This window comes from Canis aureus, chromosome 1 (genome assembly GCF_053574225.1).
Source record: "Canis aureus isolate CA01 chromosome 1, VMU_Caureus_v.1.0, whole genome shotgun sequence".
Lineage (NCBI taxonomy): Eukaryota > Metazoa > Chordata > Mammalia > Carnivora > Canidae > Canis > Canis aureus.
In genome coordinates, this window is record NC_135611.1 from 6,522,681 (window position 1) to 6,546,739 (window position 24,059).

Genomic DNA, 24,059 nt, shown 5'->3' on the forward strand with positions numbered 1-24,059 from the left:
TGCACATGCATGCATGTACAGACGAGTGTGGTGCTTCTCCGAACTCCTAATCACTAGTAGTACAACAAACAGAGGCCTCAGAGTTATTGTCAAAAATTACTTTGTTATGAATATATTAAATATCAAGAAAATATAGAGGGACTAACTATAAAATTCTACAAACTTACTACTGAGCCTTTACAAATACTAGAAAGTTACTATGAAATAGGTAACTTACAAATTTGAGAATAAAATGGTAACTGCTAAAGATACAGAAATACAGTCAGTAGTTTCCAAACCATCAAAGAGTAAAACAGGAAACAGAAATCATACAAAGCAAAAAGAAAAGCCAGGAGAGTAGGAGAAATGAAATGAGAAGAAAAAGGAAGTTTAAGAGAACACAAAATATGGTTGTAAAAATAGACCCAATGTTTTATTAATCAATATAAATATAAGAGTAAATTCACCAATTAAAAAAAAAATAGTGAGAAGAGGATTCCACCAAGGAAAAATGTCAAGAACATAATACTTAAAAATAACACACCTGAGCTTAAAATACACTCTCCTACTTGCAGGAGGGCTGGAAATTAAGGAATATAAAAAATAGGCATTAACTGAACAAAAACCATCTACTTCTGATCTCTTTCCATGGATGCTACTCTTGGCTTATGAGTCCATGGCTGGAGATTTCTTACTTGCTAGAACTTTCACAAGAACACTTGACAGTGTTTCTTATTCTATTATTCTAAAATCAAGGCGTGATTTTATATTTAATCCCAAATCTCTTTTATGGTAATTTAAGTTACTTTCTCATCTCAAGAAATGAAATAAATACTTAGGAGCTATTTTCATATTATGATATCCTCAGTAGTTAATGAATATTTTTCAGAACATTTTCTAATGTTTGAAAGGGATACCTAATTCATCTGCACCAAGTATACAGAGCCAGGTAATTATAAATTCAATTTGAGATCATAATTTTAAGATTGAGGCTCACAAAAATGTTATGAGAGAAGAAACATACTAATAACAGAATGCCGTGGAAATATAATCGGAAATAAAGTTATCTCCACCCAAGTCCCAGTGCATGATTTGAGTCCATTAGATCGTTAACAATCATTACGTGAGTACCCGCTAAATGGTGGGAATTCTGAGAGTGTATTTACTGAGATTAAAATAACCTGGAAAACTCTACCCACTTTCAGAGTTCTACCTAATCCATTAGGAGTTCAGGATGAGTAAACATTATTACTGTAGAGCAAAATTCTATAATACAGACATAAAAGTGTATGATAAAGTCAAGCCCTTGTTCCCAGCAGAATTTTTTTCCACAGCCAGGGTGATCTTTCAAAAATATAGTCAGACAGAGTCACTACTCCATAAACCATCCACTGGTCCTTCTTTTTGATAAGAGTTCTTTCATTACTAAGCTCCTCTTTGGTGATGGACAAGATAGTGAATATTTTGGGGTCACACTATTTCCGTGGCATTTACTCAGCTCTGCCCTTGTGGTGGGTCAGCCGCACCAGACAGTGCATAAGCGAGTGGGTATAAATTTGATGATGGACAAGAAGTTCTTTTGAATATCTTTTTTTTTTTTTTTTTTTGGAAGGAGGGAAGAAGGTTGGAAGATTTGTTGCTACTGCTTATTTCATTTCCAGAAATCTGACTGTATAAGCAAATTTGATAATTTATAAAACAGCTTACAGGACAGTATCTGCCTCAAGTTGAGTCTTCAACTTTTATTCCTACAACAATCCATGTTTTTCTGATAGGAGTAGCGCAGTTATTCTCTGTTTTATAGTTACAAGATGCACAAAACTCATGTTTTTAGGAATAGGAACATGTCACCCTATTTTATAACCAAAATTCTGTTCTTGACCTGTGCTCATAATTGTGCTTGGCAGTAGTCAAATGAATTTTAACCAGTGATTTTCTTTTTTTTTTTTAAAGTCATATTCAAGATTCGACTCAACTCTTTTTGATGTACCTTCTTCAGATGGCTTCTGCTGTCTGCTCCACTTCCCCAAGTCCTACAAGGGAACATGAGGGGGCAGTGGTCCTGACCTTATTTTCTTTGTTTCCTTTGCTGTTACATGCAGCTGCCAATTAGATTGTTGCAATCTAATTGGTGGTATGGATTATCCCCAGAGCTGGCTCGCTGACACGGCACACTGGAGAGCCTGCGGCTTCCTGGCATTGTGAGCCCATGGGAGTCAGGCTCCCTGTCCTAGTCCACTGACTCGCCCATGCACCATGGTCCCCCTGGTGTCCACCCTCTCTGCCCCCTAGCTCTCTGAGACCAGAGTCCCAGCTAAGCTCCCAGAGAACTCCCACTATCCTCTCTGTGTCTGTGAGAGAGACAGATTCCCCAGCAGCTGTGAGAAGTCAGGGTTGAGTACAAGACCCTTGATCCTCTCCTTGCATAGGCTCCCCTTCCTACACGGACTCCTCCTTCCCTGATCGGATCTCAGCAGGAGAGGACCAGTCCCTCTTCTCCTCCCTTCCCCTACCCTACCTCTACAGGGACAATTTAGAACACTCACAGGATGCTAGCAGGGGAAGATCCAGCAGGTAACCTAGGTGAGCAGTGACATGTCCCATGACTGCCTTATGCCTTTCCTGTTACAATTCCTTTATACTGGATCTTAGAAGGAGACTTCAATTGTGAGGCAATTAAGACCATGGCCTCTGCCTACATTCAGATTCTGGCTTTGCCACCTGTTTTGCAGCGTGACCTTCTCCAGTCCTCTCAGTTACCTGAAGCCTCACTTTCTTCAACTCTTCAACTTTGACAATGAGGGTGATGACCACCCTCCAAGATAGGTATCACTCTGAGGATTAATGAGATCATCAGTATCAAAGCTCCTACACAGGGGCCTGGTATAGAGTAAGACCTTGCTAAATATTGCATGATTCTTCTGAGATATTCCCTTACATTTATTGATTTATATAAAAGGAGGATATAAAGGGCAAATAAATATCATTTCCTGGAGACAAGTAAGGAGCTAAGGAAATGACAAGATTTAGTGTGTCAGCCAGGGGAAGTTGTTTCAGGGTCAAGAAGCAAAAGGGGATCTACGGCCATTTCCTGGGCAGGAGAGGGATGCAGGGCAGATCATGAAGGGCTCTGTGCCATCAGTATTAGGCTTTTCAAGTGAAACAGAACCAATAGAATATATGTGTCTGTGTATATAGGTAATACACGTATGGCATACTTAGATATGTGTGGATTTATTATAAGGAGTTGGCTCGCATGATTATGGAGTCTGAGAAGTCCAAAGATCTGCATCCCACAAGCTGGAGACCTAAGAGCTGTTGATTTAGTTTCACTCTGTGTCCAAAGGTCTGAGAACCAGGACAGCCACTGGCATAGTTACAGTCCAGAGCAAGGAGGCTCATGAGTCAACAGCAGTTTTTCAGTTTGAGTCCAAAGGCAGGAGAGGACTGATGTCTCAGCCTAGCAGTCTGGCAGTGGTTCTCTCTGCTGGTTTCCCTTTTGGTTCTATTCTGGAATTCAGTGTATCAGTTAATGAGGCCCACTCACATTTGGGAGGGCAATCTTTTTACGTGTTTAGAGATTTAGAGATTAGTTTCATTCAGAAACAGCCTCAGAGAAGAGAGAAATCATGTGTGGCCAAATGTCTGTCAAGACATCTTATGTTTTCAAAGCTGTGGCCAGGAGATAAGATGTCTGGTGAACAAATGGCACTACCAGGAGGAGTGGCTGGGCTGGGGTGGAGAGAGGCACCGAGTTCTATTGCCTAATGAAGTAAAGGTGGCAAAGTCAAAGACAGGCCTCTGTATTCTATAGTTAATTTTGCCTTCCAGTCTGCCTGGTGGTTTGCCACTGATGAACCTGCTGGTGTAACTGGTCTATATGGAGGTACATTGCAGTTCTAAAGAGGAAACTTTAGAAGCAGGGACTTCTAAAATTTCATCTTCCCACATTTATTATTCTTTTCTGAAATGGAAAAAAAAATCCTTTTCTCATAGTCTGTATATAAATTAAATGAACATGAAGTTCAAAGAAACCTATACATCAAAGAAACCTCTTTAAAATATTTTAGAGTAGCTCATAAATTAAAATTTGTCCAGTGTGGCTTTATTTTTTTAAGATTTTTTAAAAAATTTATTTATTCATGAGAGACACACACACAGAGAGAGAGAGAGAGAGGCAGAGACACAGGCAGAGGGAGAAGCAGGCTCCACGCAGGGAGCCCGACACGGGACTCGATCCCAGGGCTCCAGGATCACACCCTGGGCTAAAGGCAGGTGCTAAACCGCTGAGCCACCCAGGAATCCCCATAGCTTTAATGTAAAATGTACTCTTTCCTTGTCATTCAAAAGCAGTAATAGAAAACCTTTTAACTTTTTTGGTGCTAGAGTAGTGCCGTCTACGTGTTTGAGTTTCTGTTGCATTCATCTCTCATCAGCAAAATAAATTTTGAAATAGAGACTGGGAGTGATTTACCTAAGAAAAATTAGGTCCTGAAATAATATTTAAATTTAATATCCTGAAATGTTGTCTTTGTCACATCAAATATAATTCAAAATTAATGTTATGTATTTTTTCAAAAGTACACATTTTTTACTTTCAGCGATTTTATGTAGAAATATCTCTATATTTAATGTTGTTACTGTGGCCTAATATTATTTTACTTTTGCTATGTATCACTGTGTGAAAATTTTCATGATAAAAATATCAGTGTTCAAGAGAAGGGATTTTAGCATGCAAATTAAGGAATGAAATTATAATTATGTTAAGAGTTTTAGTGTTTTCAAGTTTTTTATTTAAATGAGTCTCTTTAAATCCAGGTTCTTTATATGTTTTAGTGTTGGAATTCCCAATAATTAAATCCTTTTTTACTAGGAAAAAACATAGGAATGTTATGAAAATATCTCATTTTGAAATAAATCCAATATTGATGTCAAATATTTTTGAAATCATAGCATCACTTAATTGGAAAGTGTTAGTTGATTCTCAGAATTTCAGCAAACATAGAGCTCTTTAGAATCTCGTCATTTTCTGTAAAGCAGCAATACCTAATATATAAATAAACTAAGGTTTGCTATAAGGGTATTTTCATCATTGGATTGGAATGTGTAGCGGTCTCCCTATGGCACAGTTTTATGTGGCAGACCTTTCTTATGCCTGCTGGGCTGGATGTGATTGCCACATGATTGCTGTGGCCTCGCATTTACACTCTCCAGAATAGTTCTCAACACAAATAGGGAACAATGTTGAGAGACAAAGAAAAAGGAGGAAAGTAAGAAGAATGGAGGATGAGAAGGGGCAGGGAGAATAAGGAGCCGTGATTTAGATTCACTGTGGCTTCGTAAACTGATGGGCAGATGGAAAATAAATGGAAGAAAGGACAACTCATTGGAGTTTGTGTGGAAACATTTGCATCTAAATCAGTGGAAAAATGGAATTCATTATAGAGGCGAGTGTGTTTTAGGAATAGAATATATATACACACACACACATATATACATAGACATAACTACACTTCTATTTTTATATTTTTTAGCTAATTGTTAATTTCTGTGCTATTAATATTGGAAAATGATACATGTAATTGCAATAACTATCATGGGAGTTTCAAAGGAATGTATTGCTTGTTTGCTTTGTTTGACAGATAAACAATAAAGTGGTTTTTTAAAATAAAGATAGTAAGCATATTTTATGGTATAGGTTTTTCCCCAAATTGTAATATAAATATTTTTACTAAGTCAGTCATAACATCTCAATTAGCAAGGGATCCTCCTTTTTTTAATGCCTTGGTTTTAATTTTAAAATCTGAAAATACTGGATGAATAAGGTCTTAATTTCTAAAGGATTGGCTTAAAATGGTAGAAGGAGTACTTTGTTCTGAAGAGCAAACCACCTATTTTTATTTTGAGGAAGAAGTACACGAGAAGCTTCCACATTTTTCCCAGCATGCCTCTGCCATGCAAGGATTCGAGGTCTTCGTAGAAGAATGCCCTAAATTACTCCTTGTACTTTAATACTGTTTCTTAAATATGGAGGTACATGTTGCCAGAGGTAGAATCTGGCATATATGCTATTGTCAATATTTTCCTTAATATCCTCAAGCTGCAAGAGACAAGTGCATGAGAGAATTTATATTTCTGCTTGAAAATTTTATTGATTTCAGGAGTCTTCTAAAAGTGAATAGATGGTGTGGTCAAATCCATTTTCTAAAGATTTCCTGCTAATTTCCAAACAATTATTGCTAAATACATCCATATCCTTTTAGTTTCATCTTTGATCATGGTGTGATATTTTTGATTAACAGTAACTACTAAAAATCAGGAAGTACAAAGGTTGGGTTTTCTTACTGCATGCCAACCAAAGGTTAATGTTATTTAAGACACACACGCCAAAGGTTGTGTAGATGTGTGACCTTTTCATCTCCAGGAGGTTGCACTTCATAGCTCACTGTACCCATGGCTATTCACCAAGCTCTGTTTGGACTGGCCGTGGGTCTAACACAGTATTTCCTTGCTATGGGGTTTCTCTATAGTTCACAATATGAGGACAGACTTCCCTTAAAGCAAATGAGAGAGAGAGAGAGAGAGAATAAGAGAGACATAGAGACACATAGAGCAAGAGAGGCAAGAACAAGATGGAAGCCACTGTCTCTACCAGTTTGGAAGTGACATCCCATCACTATTAGTGGAAGTGAGTCACTATTAGAAGTGAGTCACAGGTGTAGCTGTAGCTCACGCTGCAGGGGGAGCAGTTAGCCCACGGATGTGAATACTAGCTAGAAAGTGGGGAACATGCAGGATTTTCCTAGAGCCACCATACTGCATGGTATTTCAATCTCTGTATGTAGGTTTCATAGGTAAGGATCTTTTGGTATGTGTATTACCCTTTTTCAGTAAAAACAAGAACAAAACCAAACAAAAGGCTCTGAAATTCAGTGCATCAAAGCAATAACAGTGTGCATTTCTTTGGTTTCTGTAAGCTGACTAGTTGGTTCTTCTGCTTCATGTGATGGTGCTCTGAGCATTGAGTTGGTCCAGGGTCCTCATGCCCATGCCAACCAGTTGGTATTGGCCACAGGCTGGGAATTCAGCTGGGGCTGCTGCCTGGGGAGACGTCGTTGCCCTCCACATGGCTTCTCCATGTGGTCTGTTGACTTTCCTCACAGTGTGTATTTGCTGGGTTCTGTATGAGCGAGCATCCCAAGTGTGAGTGCCACAAAGGAAGAAAGCAGACACTGCCAGTCCCTTGATGTCTAGCTTCAGAAGTCTAGGATGACACTCCATTCTGTTGGTCAAAGCAGCACCAGGGCAAGCTCAGGTTCAGAGGGAGGACACATCACGTCCACCTCTTTTTTTAAATTTTTTTTTTATTATTTATTCATGATAGTCATAGAGAGAGGAGAGAGAGGCAGAGACACAGGCAGAGGGAGAAGCGGGCTCCATGTCATTAGCCCGACGTGGGACTCGATTCCGGGACTCCGGGATCGCACCCTGGGCCAAAGGCAGGCACCAAACCTCTGAGCCACCCAGGGATCCCCTCACGTCCACCTCTTGATGGGGAACTGTCATCCCCATACTGGAGAAGAATTCTGCTGGAGAACATCTCTGAAGATAGGCTACCTCAGTGTGCACCCTGGCCATAACTAGGACATATACCTCCCACAAGCTACAGGTGCTCACCTCCTTCCAGGACCCTCCACTTGTCACTCTGTATGACACAACTTGAAATCCAGTATCCCATCATCTGTATCGGGTCCAGGTGTAGGTGGCACTGCATGGCAGCGTCCTATTGGCACAGTTGATCAAGTACAGTTCCCTTGATAGCAAGACCTGTGAGCTAAAAAGTCACATTATCTGCACCTCCCCCCTACCCCCGCCTAGTATGCAATGGTAAGTCTGGGATGGAAAGCCATTAGAAAGAGGGAAAATGGGAGGCTCACATTAGTGTCAGCCATGGGCATTCTCAGATCCAGCCTGACACAGGTTACCATGTCCTCTGATGGGCAGCAGGGACTTCTTGTCTGGGGCCCATTCCCCCTGGGTGCCCGGGGTGGCTCTGGCCACCAACCTCTGGGCTCTGATTCTGGAGTCTTCCTTCCTTCTCCCTCAAAGTGGCTCATGTTCTCAGGGTTCTCAGGGTTCTTCCTGACTCGAGGAGGGTAGCCCCCTGGAGGCCTCTATTCATTGTGAAGTCTTTGTGTTGCTTTGAATCAAAGCCAGTATGAGAGTCATCAGAACTTGGAGGCTTCCTGTGTCCCACAACATGATGCACACCAGCGTGCTTTGGGGGGATATGCCCAGGGTCCTCTGAGATGCCTGCCGGGCCAAGAAGTGGGCTGAGATACTCCATCCCCCTGCCACCAGCCAACAGCCCCACTGCTCCCCCTTGGAGGAGGGGATGGATCTGCTGTCAGCACTCTTCATTGATCTCTGTCCTCAGACTGTTTTATGTTTGGAATAATTTTCAGGTTAGAGAAGGAAGAAATAGACAATAATGGGGTCCTGAGTTGGCAAAGCCACCCATGGTTCTGATGAAGAATTTCTTCTCAGGTCCATCTGCATCTGTACCGTGTGGCAGGTACCTATGACAAAGCACTTAGCACTTTTGACATTCTTTCTGGAAATCGCCTTAGTTTAACCTCCCCAGCTCACTGAGTGTGCTGGCTAATTTCCATGCTACCTAAGCCACCGTGCTACCCAAGCCACTTTCTACCATGAAATAACACAGTGGTGTAAAAGCCCAGTAAAGTTTTTGCAACTGTCCTTCCGGCTACCATTGAGAGTTTTGTCAAGGGCTTGCTGACCTCCAACCACCACCTAAAGCAGAAAATGGAATTTCTTTCTTTTCTTTTCTTTTCTTTTCTTTTCTTTTCTTTTCTTTTCTTTTCTTTTCTTTTCTTTTCTTTTCTTTCTTTCTTTCTTTCTTTCTTTCTTTCTTTCTTTCTTTCTCTTTCTTTCTTTCTTTCTTTCTTTCTTTCTTCCTTCCTTTCTTCCTTTCTTCCTTTCTTCCTTTCTTCCTTTCTTCCTTTCTTCCTTCCTTTCCTTTCCTTTCCTTTCCTTTCCTTTCCTTTCCTTTCCTTTCCTTTCCTTTCCTTTCCTTTCCTTTCCTCCCTCCCTTCTTTCCTTTCTTTCTTTTTTTAAAGATTTTATTTATTTATTTGAGAGAGATCAAGCACAGGCAGGGGGCAAGGGGCAGAGGGAGAAGCAGCCTCTTCACTGAGCAAGGAGCCCAATCCTGGACTCGATCCCAGGACCCCCTGGATCGTAACCTGAGCCGAAGACAGACCCATACCTGCTTGAGTCACCCAGGCACCCCAGAAAATGGAATTCTCTTTAACTGGAGCAGTAGCAATGTCCACCACCATCAGCAGTGGATATGTTCTCCTTCACCCACATCCTCACAAAACGTGATGTTGTCCATCTTAGTCTGTTTTTCTGGTTGGTTAGCTGTGTAATGAGATGACATAGTTGTTTTAATTAGTGTCCAGTTGTTGACTATTAATAAGCTTAAGGAGCTTGTGTTATGTTTCCAGGACACCTGGATTTCTTCTTGTGTGAAATGTCTGTTTAGAACGTTTGCCCATCTTATGGTGCATTGTCTCTTCCATACTGTCCGTCTGTAGAGACTAGATATTAGGATTTGAAGTCTATATGTGGCGATAATATCTTCTTGCAGGTGTGACTTGGGTTGGCACCCACCTTCCTCCAGTATCCTACAAAAAAATCATTCCAGTGCCTTCTGGCTTCTGTTAAACACAAGTATTTGCTCCTTTGAAGAAATTGCTTTTCTCTTTCTCTAGCTGTTCTAAATATTTTCTCTCAACAGCTTGTAAAACTCTGAATAATTACTTCTTTAAATATTGTGTGCTCTCCATTTTCTTCCTTCTACCTAGAAATCTGATATGATCAGCAACTCTCTATTCTGTCTTTTATTCCCACCCAGAGGTGGAATGTTGGGGTCCTGTATTGATTCTATTTTTAATTTTTTGAGGAACTGCCGTACGGTTTTCTGCAGGAGCCATACCATTTTACATTCCTACCAACAGTGCACGAGAGATCCAGTTTATTTACATCCTCACCAACACATGTCGTTTTTTATGTTATTGAGAGTAGCCATCCTAATGGGCATGAGGTGGTATTTCACTGTAGTTTTGTTTGCTTTTCCCTGATCATTAATATGTGACATTGAGCATCCTCTCATGTGCTTGTTGTCTATTTGTGTATCTTCTTTGGAGAAAGGTCTATTCAAGTCATTTGTCCATTTTTGGAATGTGGGTTGTTAGGTTTTTGTTGGTGGTCATATTGCATCTTAGGAGTTCTCTACGCATGCTGGACATTATTAGTCCCTTATCACATACCTGCTTTGCAAATTTTTTCTCTTGTTCAGTGAGTTGACTTTTTATTCTGTCAGTATGCTCTTGATGCATACATTTTTTTCAAGTTTCATGAAGTCCAATTTGTTTTATTTCTTCTTCTGTTGTCTGTGCCTTTTGTATCCTATTTAAGAAATCATTGCCAAAGTCAGTGTCATGAAGATTTTTATTAATGAGTTCTAGGAGTTTTATAGTTTTAGGACTTACAATTTAGGTCTTTGATATATTTCAAGTTAATTTCTGTGCATGTTAAGTAAGGGTCTGAATTCATTACTTTGTGTGTGGATATCGAGCTTTCCCATCACCATGTGCCCCAAAGGCTGACTTTCCAACATTGAAGGTCTTGGCATCCTTGTCAAAACTCATTTGACCTTATATGAGAGGATGTATTTCTGCTTCTCCTGTCAGTTTAGCTCAAATTTTATTCACAAAGCACCAGAAGGAGGAGAGGCTGAGGCAAAGAGACTGACTAGGATTCTGCTACCCCAAGGTGATGAAGGCCAGGGATAAGAAGCCCATGGTAGGCTGGAAATGGAGAGAGAAAGAGATTTTACAGTAATGAGTTCGTAGTGAGAGATTTTACAAAGAATATTTGAAAGCTCTTGATATTGTTTTGATGAAAGCAAAGGTGTGAAGGAGTCAAGTTAATTTTTAGAAATTTTCAGCTCAGGTAATCAGGAGAAGGCTAGTAATTAGTAAAGATGAAGAGTCTAGGGGAATAAAACTGATGAGATCCCATCAATCAAACTCTCTGACTTAATAAGAGAGATCTAATTCTCCCCTTTCAACTTAAAAATTATGGTATTGATTTACACTGCCTTAGACCATTACTTTGGGGAATCCTTGCATTATCTTCACATCTCCTAATGAAATAACTTTAGGCGCTCTTATATTTGAATGACAGAAAAATTAACAAAGAGAGTATGGATTTAGTAAGTGTTTCCATAAACAGCTAGTTCTCAAACTGCAGTCTCAGGCAAATGAAGCATTGCAAGTTTTGATAATGTAGCACCAGCTTTACAATTACACAAATATTTGTTAAATGCCAATGAAAAACTCAGTACAGCTTTTCTAAACATTCTAAGATCTATATTTCAACGGAAATACTGAGTTGTATTTTGATGTAAGCTAGAAAAGTGTTTGCTTCTTGCAATCTTTAGATGAGCCATTTGGGGTCAAGTGGACCCTGACAGCCCAGCTCTGTCTGGAGCTCATTTTATAGTTTTCCCCAGTTCCCAAGATGGAGGCTAAACTTTCCAGAAATAATTCTTTCTCAGAGGCGGAGGAATGTAAGAAGCTGTAGTCTAATTTTCTTAACATGTGGTTCAAAACCAGGTACTTGATTGATCACTTGTAATCTCAAATGAAATAACCATTAAAAAACACTGGTTTCAGGGCTCCTGGGTGGCTCAGTTGGTTAAGCATCTGCCTTTGGCTCAGGTCATGATCCCAGGGTCCTAGGATGGAGTCCTGCATCCGGCTCCTTGTTCAGTGGAGAGTCTGCTTCTCCTTGTCCCTCTGCCCTACTCATCCTCTTTCTCTCTGTCATATAAATAAATCTTTAAATACAATACACTGGTTTCAGACACCCATTCCAACTTCAGAATCACTGTGATTTTGGAAAAATTAGTTCCGGGGGAAAAAAAGAAATGAGAGTAATGCAAACAAAATGATTCCGGATCTTAATTTTTGTAATCATTTAATCTCCCTATACTTAAATGGACCAAAGTTACTTGCTAATGGAGGAGGCAAGTACATGGTGAGCTTTCCAGGTCACAGACAGGTGTGTGCATCTAGGAGAAGCCCTCTGAAATCGCCAGCTGTGACATGAGGCACAAAGTTTTTTTTAAATGGCCTTCATACATATTCAGATAAGCTCAATTTCACCATTCTCTAAAATTAAGGTATAAATTTTGAGCTAAATTGACATAAAGGAGCTTTTTATACTTTGTATATGTTGTCATATGTTAAAGGAAAGTTGATGTCTGGGCATTCACCGTATATCTATCCTTATTTGGATATTTGTAAATATGCAGTAGGAAGTATGTTATGAGTTTTCTGCAGGTATTCTCCAGTTGATCTCAGGCATTTGAGGAAGTGAGATGAAATCCTCTTTAATTCCAACATTAGATGCTAATAGAAATAAGTGCAGGGTAGCCCAGGTGGCTCAGCGGTTTACTGCTGCCTTCAGCCCAGGGCATGATCCTGGAGTCCTGGGATCGAGTCCCATGTCTCCCTGCATGGAGCCTGCTTCTCCCTGTGTGTGTCTGTGTCTCTGTGTGTGTGTGTGTGTGTGTCTCTCATGAATAAATAAATAAATAAATAAATAAATAAATAAATAAAATCTTTTTTTAAAAAAGGAAATAAGTGCAATATGCAGAATAGATAGTGAGGTTACAACAATGCGGTTTGGTTTGTAAATAATGGTTTTAGAGCAACGAAAATATTTTAGGTATATTTTTAAAACAATATTTTAGATATTTTGTATCCAGGAGCTAAAATTCCCATCTAAATATGGATGGGATAGTTTATATAGCGCTTTATATTTTAAGAAATCTTAATCCTCTCCATTATCTAACTTATTTTCATAAGTTCTCTGCTTGGTACCAAGCCCAGTTGGTATTTTTAATCCTAATTTTTTTAGAAAGGAGGCGATTAATACCTTAGAAGGTAGAATTCTGTCAATAATTGTTGCTATATAACACAGGTTTAGCATCATTAAATCTTTCTGGTGAATTCTTCTTTATGAAATTAATATTTGACCTCCTTTTTGATGTATATTTTGATTTTGCTTTTAGGGCCATTTTATTTAGCATAATACTGTTTCAGAGGGCTTTTTTTTTCATTTTTTTAATTGCTTGACGGGAATATCATTTTGTGTCCTTTTAATCTCAATCATTCACATCAGTATGCATTGCACATACATGGCTTTTATAAAAAGCATGTGGCTGGATTTTGTGGATTGGAAGGATGGCTAGAGTTCAATGATTCTGACCTTAGTCCAAGAAGATGAGAGTTGTGAGTTAAAGTAAGGACACACTTTTAAAGACAGACATGGTAACTTCAACTCTTCATCCAGGTGGGCAGAAATGCATCCTCTTCAGATTATTCCATGTGCATTTCCAGGATTTATCAAGAGATGCATCACATATGCATCCACAACAGCCTACTGGTAGGAACAAAACTTGGCATTTTGCATTTGCTCATTTTTTCCAATCCCATCATGGCTCCACTTCCCCATGTGCACTGCTAGTGCCTGGCATAAAAACTCTAGTGTCCTTGCCAAGGGCACCAACAGAGGACGCCCCCACAATCTCCAATTAGGGGCCATTCCAGCTCTATTTAGAACCGGCTTAGGCTCATCAAATCCACTGGAAGCATGAAAGATGTTGTCTTGAAGCTACATTTGCGTGGCTTGTACAGCTTTATTATGTCCATAGTATAGTTAGTTAGCTGTAAGGTACAAAGCTTCCTTGTGATATTTGCACTTATATTTTTAAATAAAATTAGGAAAACATAACTTTTTCTTGTATCTGTTTTGCATTTTCAATGACAGTTTGTTTAGCAACAGTGACACAGTGGAGTAAAAAGAAGTTGATGTGAGAATAATGCCAACCCCGAGCATGCTCTCGCACACGTGTGCGCATGCACACACACATGCATGTACACATACACACAACTTGAGGTGCCAGCCCCACTTTCAATTGGCATGTCAGTGTGGGGAGCACCTATGTAGCTGAGTGCCACACTTGCTGGCTGAGGTCCAGACTCTCATTTCACCCTCATGATGTCATTCTCTCTCTCTTCTAGGTATGAAACCTCAGATGCAAGCCCCATACTACATGCCATGATATTTGCTCTATTCTATTTTTTTAAGAGTTTTTAAAGTTTAAATTAAGTTAATTAACATATAATGTATTATTGGTTTCAGAGGTAAGGGTCAGTGATTCAGCAATCTTATAAAATACCCAGTGCTCAGCATATCACATACCCTCTTTAATGTCCATCACCTAGTTAACCCCATCCCCTCACTCCCTTCTCCTCCAGCAACCCTCAGTTTGTTTCCTGGGATTAAGAGTCTCTTATGGTTTGTCTCCCTCTCTAATTTTATCTTGTTTAATTTTTCCCTCCCTTCCCCCATGATCCTCTGTTTTGTTTCTTAAATTCCACATATGAGAGAGGTCATGTGATAATTGTCTTTCTTTGATCGATGAAACTTTTTTTTTAATTTTTATTTATTTATGATAGTCACACAGAGAGAGAGAGGCAGAGACATAGGCAGAGGGAGAAGCAGGCTCCATGCACCAGGAGCCCGACGTGGGATTCGATCCCGGGTCTCCAGGATCGCGCCCTGGGCCAAAGGCAGGCGCCAAACCGCTGCGCCACCCAGGGATCCCGATCGATGAAACTTTTTATGGTCAGTTTTGCCTCTCCCTGATTTCTATGAAATAACACTTCAAAAAAAATTCTTTTATTTGAGTGTAGTTGACACACAAAGCTACATTAGTTTTATGGGTACACTATTGGACTCAACTTCTGTACACACTATGCTATGCTTACCTTCAGTGTTGCTACCCTCTGTCACCACACAATGTTATTACGATCTCATTCACTCTATCCCCAATGCAGTGCCTTTTATTCCTGTGACTTATTCATTCTATAACTGGAAGCATGTTTCCCTTGTGTATATAGGTAAACATTGCTGGATGTTGGGAAAGCAGTGTATGTGAAGTTGTTGAGGGGAAGAAGAGAGCATTGGAAGTGTCCATTCGTTGACAGGGTTGGCATTCCAGCTGTGCCAGCAAGAAATGTCTTACTAAACCAGTTCTATGAAAAAAAGATGGTTCAAAAGATGGACTTGTTTATCTGAGGATTCCTATTATTTAGGATGTGTTTCACTGGATGAATGAATAAGGGCTTCTGAGAGAAGTGTGCAGGAGGCAGGGAGTTGCTAATAATCAATTAAGAACTTCCCTGGTTTTCTTTGCATTCAATATGTAAACACTAAAATCCAACTTTGGACTATGTAGACTTTATAAAAAAAAGATTTTATTTATTTATTCATGAGAGATACAGAGAGAGAGAGAGAGAGAGAGAGAGAGAGAGGCAGAGACACAGGCAGAGGGAGAAGTGAGGCTCCCTGCAAGGAGCCCAATGTGGAACTTGATCCCGGACCCTGGGATCACGCCCTGAACTGAAGACAGAGGCGCAACCACTGAGCCACCTAGGTGTCTCGGACTATCTAGGCTTTTTAAAAATTGTCTTTAACACTCTTGGTCTTCTGATGATTTTTTCTTCCTTTCTTTCCACAAATTTTCTCTTTATTCTGAATGGTAAATGCCTATTTTCTCTATAGAATAATACCATTGTCTTGTGACTGTCTATCAAAAACAAACACTGTAAAAGCCTGTTTAATGTGAGCACAAGCAAAATCCAGATTGTTTGCATATGTTTTATAAGAAAGAATTATGCTTCTTCAGTTTATTTAAACATGTGAATATGAGCATCTTGAGAAAACTTTTTATATTACAGCCAAATAAATAAAACAAGGAAACGGAACATCTGTACAAGCCATGCAAATATCAATAATATTTTAAAGGGTTTGCAGACTTCCTTCAAATTCTTTAAGTTTTGATTTCTAAAATCCATATATGAGTCAATTTTATGTGAAACCAGAAGTCATGATATGTAAACTCGATGCCAAATTTAAAACCCTGAGAAAGAGAAACTCTATGTGAAGCTGTAATTGCCAATCTTATGCTTATAGATAACAGTTCCCCTAAAAAGGTTTAAAATATTATACTATGAATTTTATGTTAGAGCAATGTTGCTTCTAGACAAGAGTGAATAAATCAGATAATATGATGATGCAAGCTATTTCAGTACTATGCTGTCAGGATTTGTTGCAATTATTTTTTAAAATGGCCTCTTAAGTTCAGTTAACTGATCAGTGGTTTTCAATCTTAGTAGGAAGCAGGGAGCCAACGTTGAGGTGGATTACAGGTGAGGAGAGAAGAATGGAGACAGCGACGTGGCCATTGGAATGGCAGTTAGTTTCCATGCAAGAGCTAACTGAATAAAAATATGCCCACAGATATTACAGGACTTTCCAAAATAAATGGACAAGAGAGGTGAAGACATTATGTAGCTAATAGCATGATTCAGGATGTGTGAGATTGTGGAAGTTTGAGGGAGATATTAACATTCTTTAAGACTAGCCTGACGGGTAGTTGAGCTGTGCCTTGCAAACATATCCATGTATTGAGGTTGAGTTTTATAATCAGAGGGTTTTGTAGTTATGGTTACATGGCCAGGTCAGGCAATTATGTTTTCCTATCAACTGTTGTTCAAGGAATACCACTGTGTTTTGTGATATAATGGCATATGTGAGCTGTAAAAAGCCTAGACCAACAACAGTTTTGATTGAAAATAAGTTTCAGATATATTTAATGATCAGTTCAATGTTTTAAGTTAGCTATAAAGCTGTTTAGGTTTTAGGTCAAAACAAGTCGCATTTTTCTAAAGTAATTGAGCCTCCATTTTGTTCATTTGTAAAACGAAGATGCCTCCGATTTGATTCAGTTATTGTCTGATCAGATAAACATTAATTTACTAAAAGTCCATTAACAGTATGCCTAGCATTGTGAAAATTTTTGAAAATGAAACTAATGCACTGCACAGTCCTGAATTAATAAACTGCAACTTTGAATTTTGTTGGAAGAAGATATTTATCTATGATACAAAGGTGGGGCTGGCTAAGGTGGAAATTCTGCAATATTTTGTCCTGCCTTAGGAAATATTGAAGACCTCAAAGTGCTTATATGGCTATATTAATCAATACTTATTGTATTAGACATTCAAGCCAGCAACATTTTAAGTAGTTGTTAATAAATAGAAAAATTATACTAATAAATTAATTATATGTTAACCTAAAAACATATTTTAAAGGCATGATTGATATTAAAATATTAATTTATAAATATTAAAGGAATAGAAGAATCACACTCTTTTACATTTTTAGAAATCTATTCAATGTTTGGCTTATTAGAAGATAACTAGATTCTCACATCTTCTTCATTAAATGTGTTACAATGTATTTTTATGAAGTAAATGAAGAAAATTCTGCCTCATAGAGATACATAGTTGAAAAAGGGAAGAGTATTTTCCATAGCCTTTTCAGATGGATACTACCTCAAACCTAAAAAAGTGTTTTTTTTTAAAGATTCTATTTATTTATTCATGAGAGACACACACACAGAGAGAGAGAGAGAGAGAGAGAGAGAGAGGCAGAGACATAGGCAGAGGGAGAACCAGCCTTTGTGTGGGGAGCCCAATATGGGACTCGATCCTGGGTCTCCAGGAGGGAGTCCAGGGCAGACGCTCAACTGCTGAGCCACCCAGGCCTCCCAAAGTCATAGTTTCTTAAAAATTGGTTGCAGTGAGGAATGTGAAATTTTATCAGTGAAGTTTTTCTCTTCTGCTCATTAACATCTACCTATGGCTTTTTTTACCCATGCATGACTTTTTAATGTTATGCATTACTCTTTGACAGTTCTTGGATCACTGTTAGGCGATCTTCCATGTTGACCCATTTCATCGTTGAACATCAAAAATCATCCTGGTTCATTTAATCAACAATCACATTTAAAAATGCTCTAAATATTGAATAGCTGTCAGATACACAGGGATGGATATGGTTTTCTTTACTTGAAGCTTGAATTTTATCATTGGCAGCAAATATTGTCAGTTGTTTTCTTTAAAGTCAACAGATTCACAGTGTTCATTCTGCAGAAAAGACATGTACTCAAAATTTTAGATTTTAAAAAAGCAGCAATTTTTCATCCAGGAGACTTTTTAAAATAAAATAGTTCTTTATCCTCACAAATGCATGGGGATGAATTATACAATGAATACCGATGGCCATGGTCTGGTGCCATTGTCTTGAATCGTGCTAAGGCATCAGCAGTTTATTTACCGTTGCTTTTGCACCGTCAATGCAAATGTCAACACAGATGTTCCAGCATAACTCATAACATTCAAAAGTTCTCCAAAAATTTGAGTATTTCAGCATTGCTCACATTTGTTGCTGAGCATTTTACTTAGAAAAAGGTCTTTGGTGATTGGTTCATGCTGACACTGGATGAACTCAAGCAAAAGAAGCAAATTCAATCATCTCTGTACATCTGTTATAGAAAAGTAAAATTCTGTAGACAAGATATTAACTCCTTCTTCTTGTTTAAAGCTAGAACTTTAAATCAGCAAGTAAGCAAGTTACTATATGGTTGAAAAGCAGCAGAATCCCCCCCCCCCCCGCCGCCGCCCTTTTTTTTCCTGACTATTCATCCGGTAGATACTCTTGAATGGCAGCCGTGCATTAGTTCGTTGTTTTGTTAGGCTGTCATCTCTTGTGTGTGCTTCTCCAGCCAAAGCAGGATAATAACTTGTTTCATAAGATGCCTCAGTGACTTTAGCATTTTTAGTTTCAAAAGTATAGTAAGAGATTTTAGCTTCTAAGGAGCTAATTATGTCTACATTTGAAATATCCAATACTTTTTTAAACAATTATTTATCTTAAAATATCTTTGCAATCGATCCATCACAGTGAAATCACTAGAAAATATTTGTTTGCCTAAATCACAAGAAAACAAACTATTAACATCTATAAAACTGAAGGAATGATTGCTTTTTTTTTTTTTTGGAATGATTGCTTTTTTCATATTTTCATTTTTTACATACAGCCTTTCTGTTGTATTTGGAGTAAATTTCTCCTTTTCATGATGAGTAAGAGACCTCCTTGGAATATTAGTGTTATCCTTTTTTCCAGATTTAGACCTAGACCGTGTAAGGGTGATGGAGAAAGTGAGCCTTTGAGTCTCCTTCATCTCCGACAAATGCCTCCCCTGCACAGGAAGAAATATTACAGATATATTTCTATTATTTCAGAGGAAATTGAATTTCATAATATACATTTAGGTAGAATTTTTAAAATTAGAAAAAAGTAAAATATTTTATATATGTATATGTAATTATAAAATAAGACAGAAAATGTCCTAAATTCTAGTTGTGCTTCCCTGTAAGTTCAAGACATAATTCTAGATTTCATAGTAGCAGTGTCTTGGACAAAAGTGTGGTTACAGAGATTATAGCAGGGAAAATTGAAGTGAGCCAATAAATGTCCAATAACATTGTTGAGAAAAGGCTGGATTAATCTGTGAAAAGGTACATCATTTATACCCTAAATCCACCACCTTAGAATATTCTTGAAAACAGAAGCCAATATTTTAGTAACCACAATAGTGATAGTGTCATCAAATATCATGTAGGATCTGGAAACTCTGCAATACATTCCTGAGAAACTGAGAATGTGAAAAGAGCATTTTAGTGGTATCATGAACATAGTTTGACCTTTTGGGAACACAAAAAAAATCTAAAATCTCTGTAATTTAACGTAACTGAAGTTAATTCTTGGTTATTGTATTTTTTGTAGCTAGAGAAATATGCTAAATTCAATAATACCTATGATGTACCCACTGTATATTCCAGTGGGATGCTAGGCCCTGGAGAGAGAGGAGCAACAGACCAAAGTCCCCTGTAGAGTGTGCTTCCTTAAAGTCTGGTGGGACTCAATGGCCAATAAGAAAGTAAATAGATAGTAAAACAGTAAGTGAATTTTGATAAAAGAAACCATGACAGGAGAAGAGGGAGTGAGAGGTAGTGCTACTTCGGAGAGGCTCATCCAGAAGGGCCTTTTGGAGAAGACAGTGCCCCCATCAGGAGCTGAAGAAGGAGATCCAGCTGTGCAAAGACATGTGGGGAAGACGGTACAGATGTCCTGGGGGTGGGGGTGGGCAGCCTCACATCTGGAGAAACAGGGAGGGGGGGCGTGTTTCAGAGGAGACCGTGAAGTCGAGAGCCTGTGATTCATTGGGCGGGGGGCAGAACACAGAACACACAGGGACAAGAACACACACAGAATGACAGTCTCTTAAAAAGAGCTGTAGTTTTATTCTACAGGCAATGAAAAGCCAGGTGAATATTACAATTTGATTTCTATTTTTAACAGTTTATTCGAAGTGCTAGTGGAGAACAGTTTTGGGGAGTCTAGAGCAGGAGGTGACTTCCTAAGTCTGGCATCGCCATTCTCCTGCATAGTAATTCTTATTATTGCCCCCGAACAGAAAAACCAATCTTAGTGTTCTTAAATTCGGTATAGGCTGCTTTAACAAGTTATTGTGTTGCTTTTTTTTCTGCCTATTTTGCAAATCATAGGGTCCACTGATTATTGTGACTATGATATTCCTGGTGGCGAATTCAAATGGAAGTACAGAAACAATTGTTTCCTAAAGTTTTTTTCTCCCTCCCCCTCCCCCTTTTCTTAACCATAAGCACTCTCACCATTAATACAAAGACAAAAATAAATTTTCAATTCCCAGAATTGGCATTTCTCTCAGCATTGACTAGCATGAGTTGCAAAAATGACAAATGTTACCCTTCAAACCAGAAAATGGAATACCAACTACATTTTCACAAGAATCGAAGGATCAGCCATGCAAGGCTTGAAACATTCTAATCACTAAGGATTATTATTATTATTATTATTATTATTATTATTATTATTTAAAGATGTTATTTATTTATTCATGAGAGACACAGAGAGAGGCAGAGACATAGGCATAGGGAGCCTGATGCAGGACTAGATCCCAGGACCCCAGGATCACAACCTGAGCTGAAGGCAGATGCTCAACCACTGAGCCACCCAAGTGTCCCTAATCACCAAGAACTATTATTAAACATTATGCAAAATAGTTAAAAGGATATACTGAATAATAAAGAATCTGGATAACTGAAGTGGGCAAGCTTGCTATAAAGTAGGGAAAATATTAGGTCTCTTCACTACTAATATAACTGCTTAATGGTGACAACCAATTTGAGTAATTCTGTACAAAACATAGTCCTTTTATTGTACATGTTAAGTATTAAATATACATTTTTTTGAGGGATACCTGGGTGGTTCAGTAGGTTAAGCGTCTGAGTGTTGATTTCAGCTCAGATAGTGATCGCAGGGTCATGAGATTGAGGCACATGTCAGGCTCCATGCTCACCATGTCTGCTTGAGATGCTCTCTCCCTCTGCCTCTCCCTCTACACCTTCATGTTTGTGCACACACTCGTTCTCTTTCCCTCTCAAATAAATAATTTAAAAAATATCTTTATGCACTTTTTCTAAAAGAATAACCAAATATACATTAACTTAGATGAAGGCAAAAAATCTACTTGGGGGTATCCTGATCCAAATTAACTATTTTGTCCTCATTTCTGCATCTTTATGGAAATTGTGTACAGGTGTTCTATCTCCCTCTTTCCCTCTTTCCTTCTCTCTTTTTCTTTTTCTTTCCTTCCCTCTTTCCTTTCATCCTGCCTACCTCCCTTCCTTCCTTCTTCCAAAAGGTAAAAGGACTATTTTCAAAATAATTATACAAGGATATTTGCATCTTGATTCCCAAATGTATCACCACATTATAATTGTGTTCTATAATAAAGTGCATCTAAATAGTTGACCCAACTAAACTGGGCCTGGCTGGTCCAGGCCTTTTAATTTCAGTGTATCAGTACACATTACTGTTCAACAAAATTCGAAAAAAACATGTAATGAAAATAAATACAGTGATACAGTCAGTCTGCAGCCACAGGCTTTGTGTTTCCAAGCACACAGCCATACAAAGAAGTGCACTAGGATACACACAGATATCTATGCACACACAGTCTTGATATCCAGAAATAATGGTCTCCTGAGAGTGCTACCCTTTCATATTTCAGCCCTAGACTCTTGTTTATCAGTGTCTCTCAACATATTTCTAGCTTTATAAGATTTTTAATGTACAGCCAATACTTTAGTAGTAAAAAGAAATTAAATTTCACAGTCATCTTTTTAAATTGGGTGCCAGGTGTCTCCAAGAGAAATCAGAGCCATTAATCCCCTTTATTTATAAGTAAAAGAAAATCCAATTCAAAATACCTGAAATTATAAGGATGTACATTGTTTCAAAAAGCAAAAGGGAGAAAGAAGTGTGACTACAGAGTAGAATACGATGCTGTGTGAGGTCCATAGGGATTCACCTTCTCTAGGTTTCTATTCTGCTCAGCCTTGAGAATTAGCATCTCCTCACGTTAGCTCCTGTCAACATCGTAAGCTGACCACTGTGCTGGATCCCAAAGACACCCCATACAAACCAGACCATAGTGTGAGCCAGAAAACTATATAGTCTTTGTTTCTCTTTTTTTATTGAAGAAAACTTCCTCAGAAGTCTTCCAGCCGGCTCACTGTTAACATTCCACTGGTTGCATACCTAACTCAAAATCAACTTCAGGAAATGGAAACAAGCCCACCATTTTTGGCTTATAATAATTAGGATGCTTCTGAGGCTCATGATAAGTCAAACTTCCCCCAAGTACATGAGCAGAGAAGGACACCTGCCCGGACCTGGGGCAGGTGAGAGGGAAGCCAAGGGCAGGACTTGGCGTTGAGAGGGCACAGTGAATACTGGGGAATACTTTGGAAGCCAGCATGGAATAATACATTAGGGAAGAAGATCTGATGGAAACAGGATAGTACATCCTGCCTGGGGAGAGAAGCCCTCAGTTTCACAGCCTAAAGTTGTACTTCTGGGAGTTCAGTAAAGAAAATTGTGTTTCATCAATCTACAGAATCCATTAAATCAGATCAAATGATGATATATGTCATAGACAGAAGTTTACACAAAGCTTGAATTACCTGTGGATACATTTTACAAAAACATTTAGTGTCCGATTAAGGATTTAGAGATAAGGAGTTAATATCTACATTTGATGACTAGATGAAGAGTGGCATTGGAAGGTTTTTAAAAATGGCTTCCTTTGTATTGATAAAAACCCTATGGTAATAATTCTTTTTTATAAATTAACATTTCAGTCTTACCATTATCAGTTTTTTATTTATCCACTTAATTTCTCTTAATATATTTTTTGGCAGGTTCCTGAATAATTTAATGGTATTGTACTCACCATCATTTTAAGTAATAAATGCAGAATAAGACTAATTATCTTTTTCTCAATTTTTAAGATCCTGACTTTAAGGACCTTGGAGTTTTGAAACCGTTACCAGGTTGGTAAAATACTCCATAATGTTCAGAGGTCTTTGTTTTCTGCTCTGGAATATACTTTTGGTTTATTATTCAAGCTCCATTTTTGTATGTTTGTTTGGCATTTCGTTATGTAGCATGTGAGTTTGAGATGGGCGGTCCTGAAGGAATCGTGGAATCTATACAAATTATGAAGGAAGGCAAAGCCTCTGCGAGCGAGGCCGTGGATTGCAAGTGGTACATCCGGGCACCTCCACGATCCAAGGTCAGTCTTAAGGTGAAAACAGATTTGACAGTCAGCTTGGGAACTGTCTGGAGCATGCACTGCTTTGAACAGACTGAACATGCTTAGTGGGTTTCAGAGTGCAATCAGAAGCTTTTACTTTATTTGGGTTTGAAATGCAATTTGTCTTGCCTCATCAAAGGAAGTTTTGATGTCATAAATAATATGGAGAAGGTGTTTGGAAGATATCACTTGATCACCTGGACAAGAGACCCTACTGTGACTCCCTCTTTCTGGAAAATGGATCAAAGTGCTATGCGTAAGCCATGGGTCTAAGTATAATTACACGTATGCCCTCACTGTCAGAATC

General features: G+C 38.6%; 1 protein-coding gene across 9 annotated transcripts in view; it reads left to right on the forward strand.

Moving 5' to 3' along the window:
* Nucleotides 1-24,059, forward strand: part of NETO1 (neuropilin and tolloid like 1) — a 128,334-nt gene that overhangs the window by 46,267 nt on the left and 58,008 nt on the right. For 8 of the 9 annotated variants that reach the window (XR_013370873.1, XM_077882518.1, XM_077882468.1 and 5 more), the window contains exons 5-6: nt 23,448-23,489; nt 23,604-23,731. Coding sequence is in view for 7 of the 9 variants with exons in the window: in XM_077882518.1 (XP_077738644.1) it covers nt 23,448-23,489; nt 23,604-23,731 (170 nt within the window). In the remaining 2 variants the exon portion in view is untranslated. Of the gene's footprint in view, nt 1-23,447; nt 23,490-23,603; nt 23,732-24,059 lie in introns of those variants that run through there. The other variant, XR_013371087.1, reaches the window with a different exon arrangement.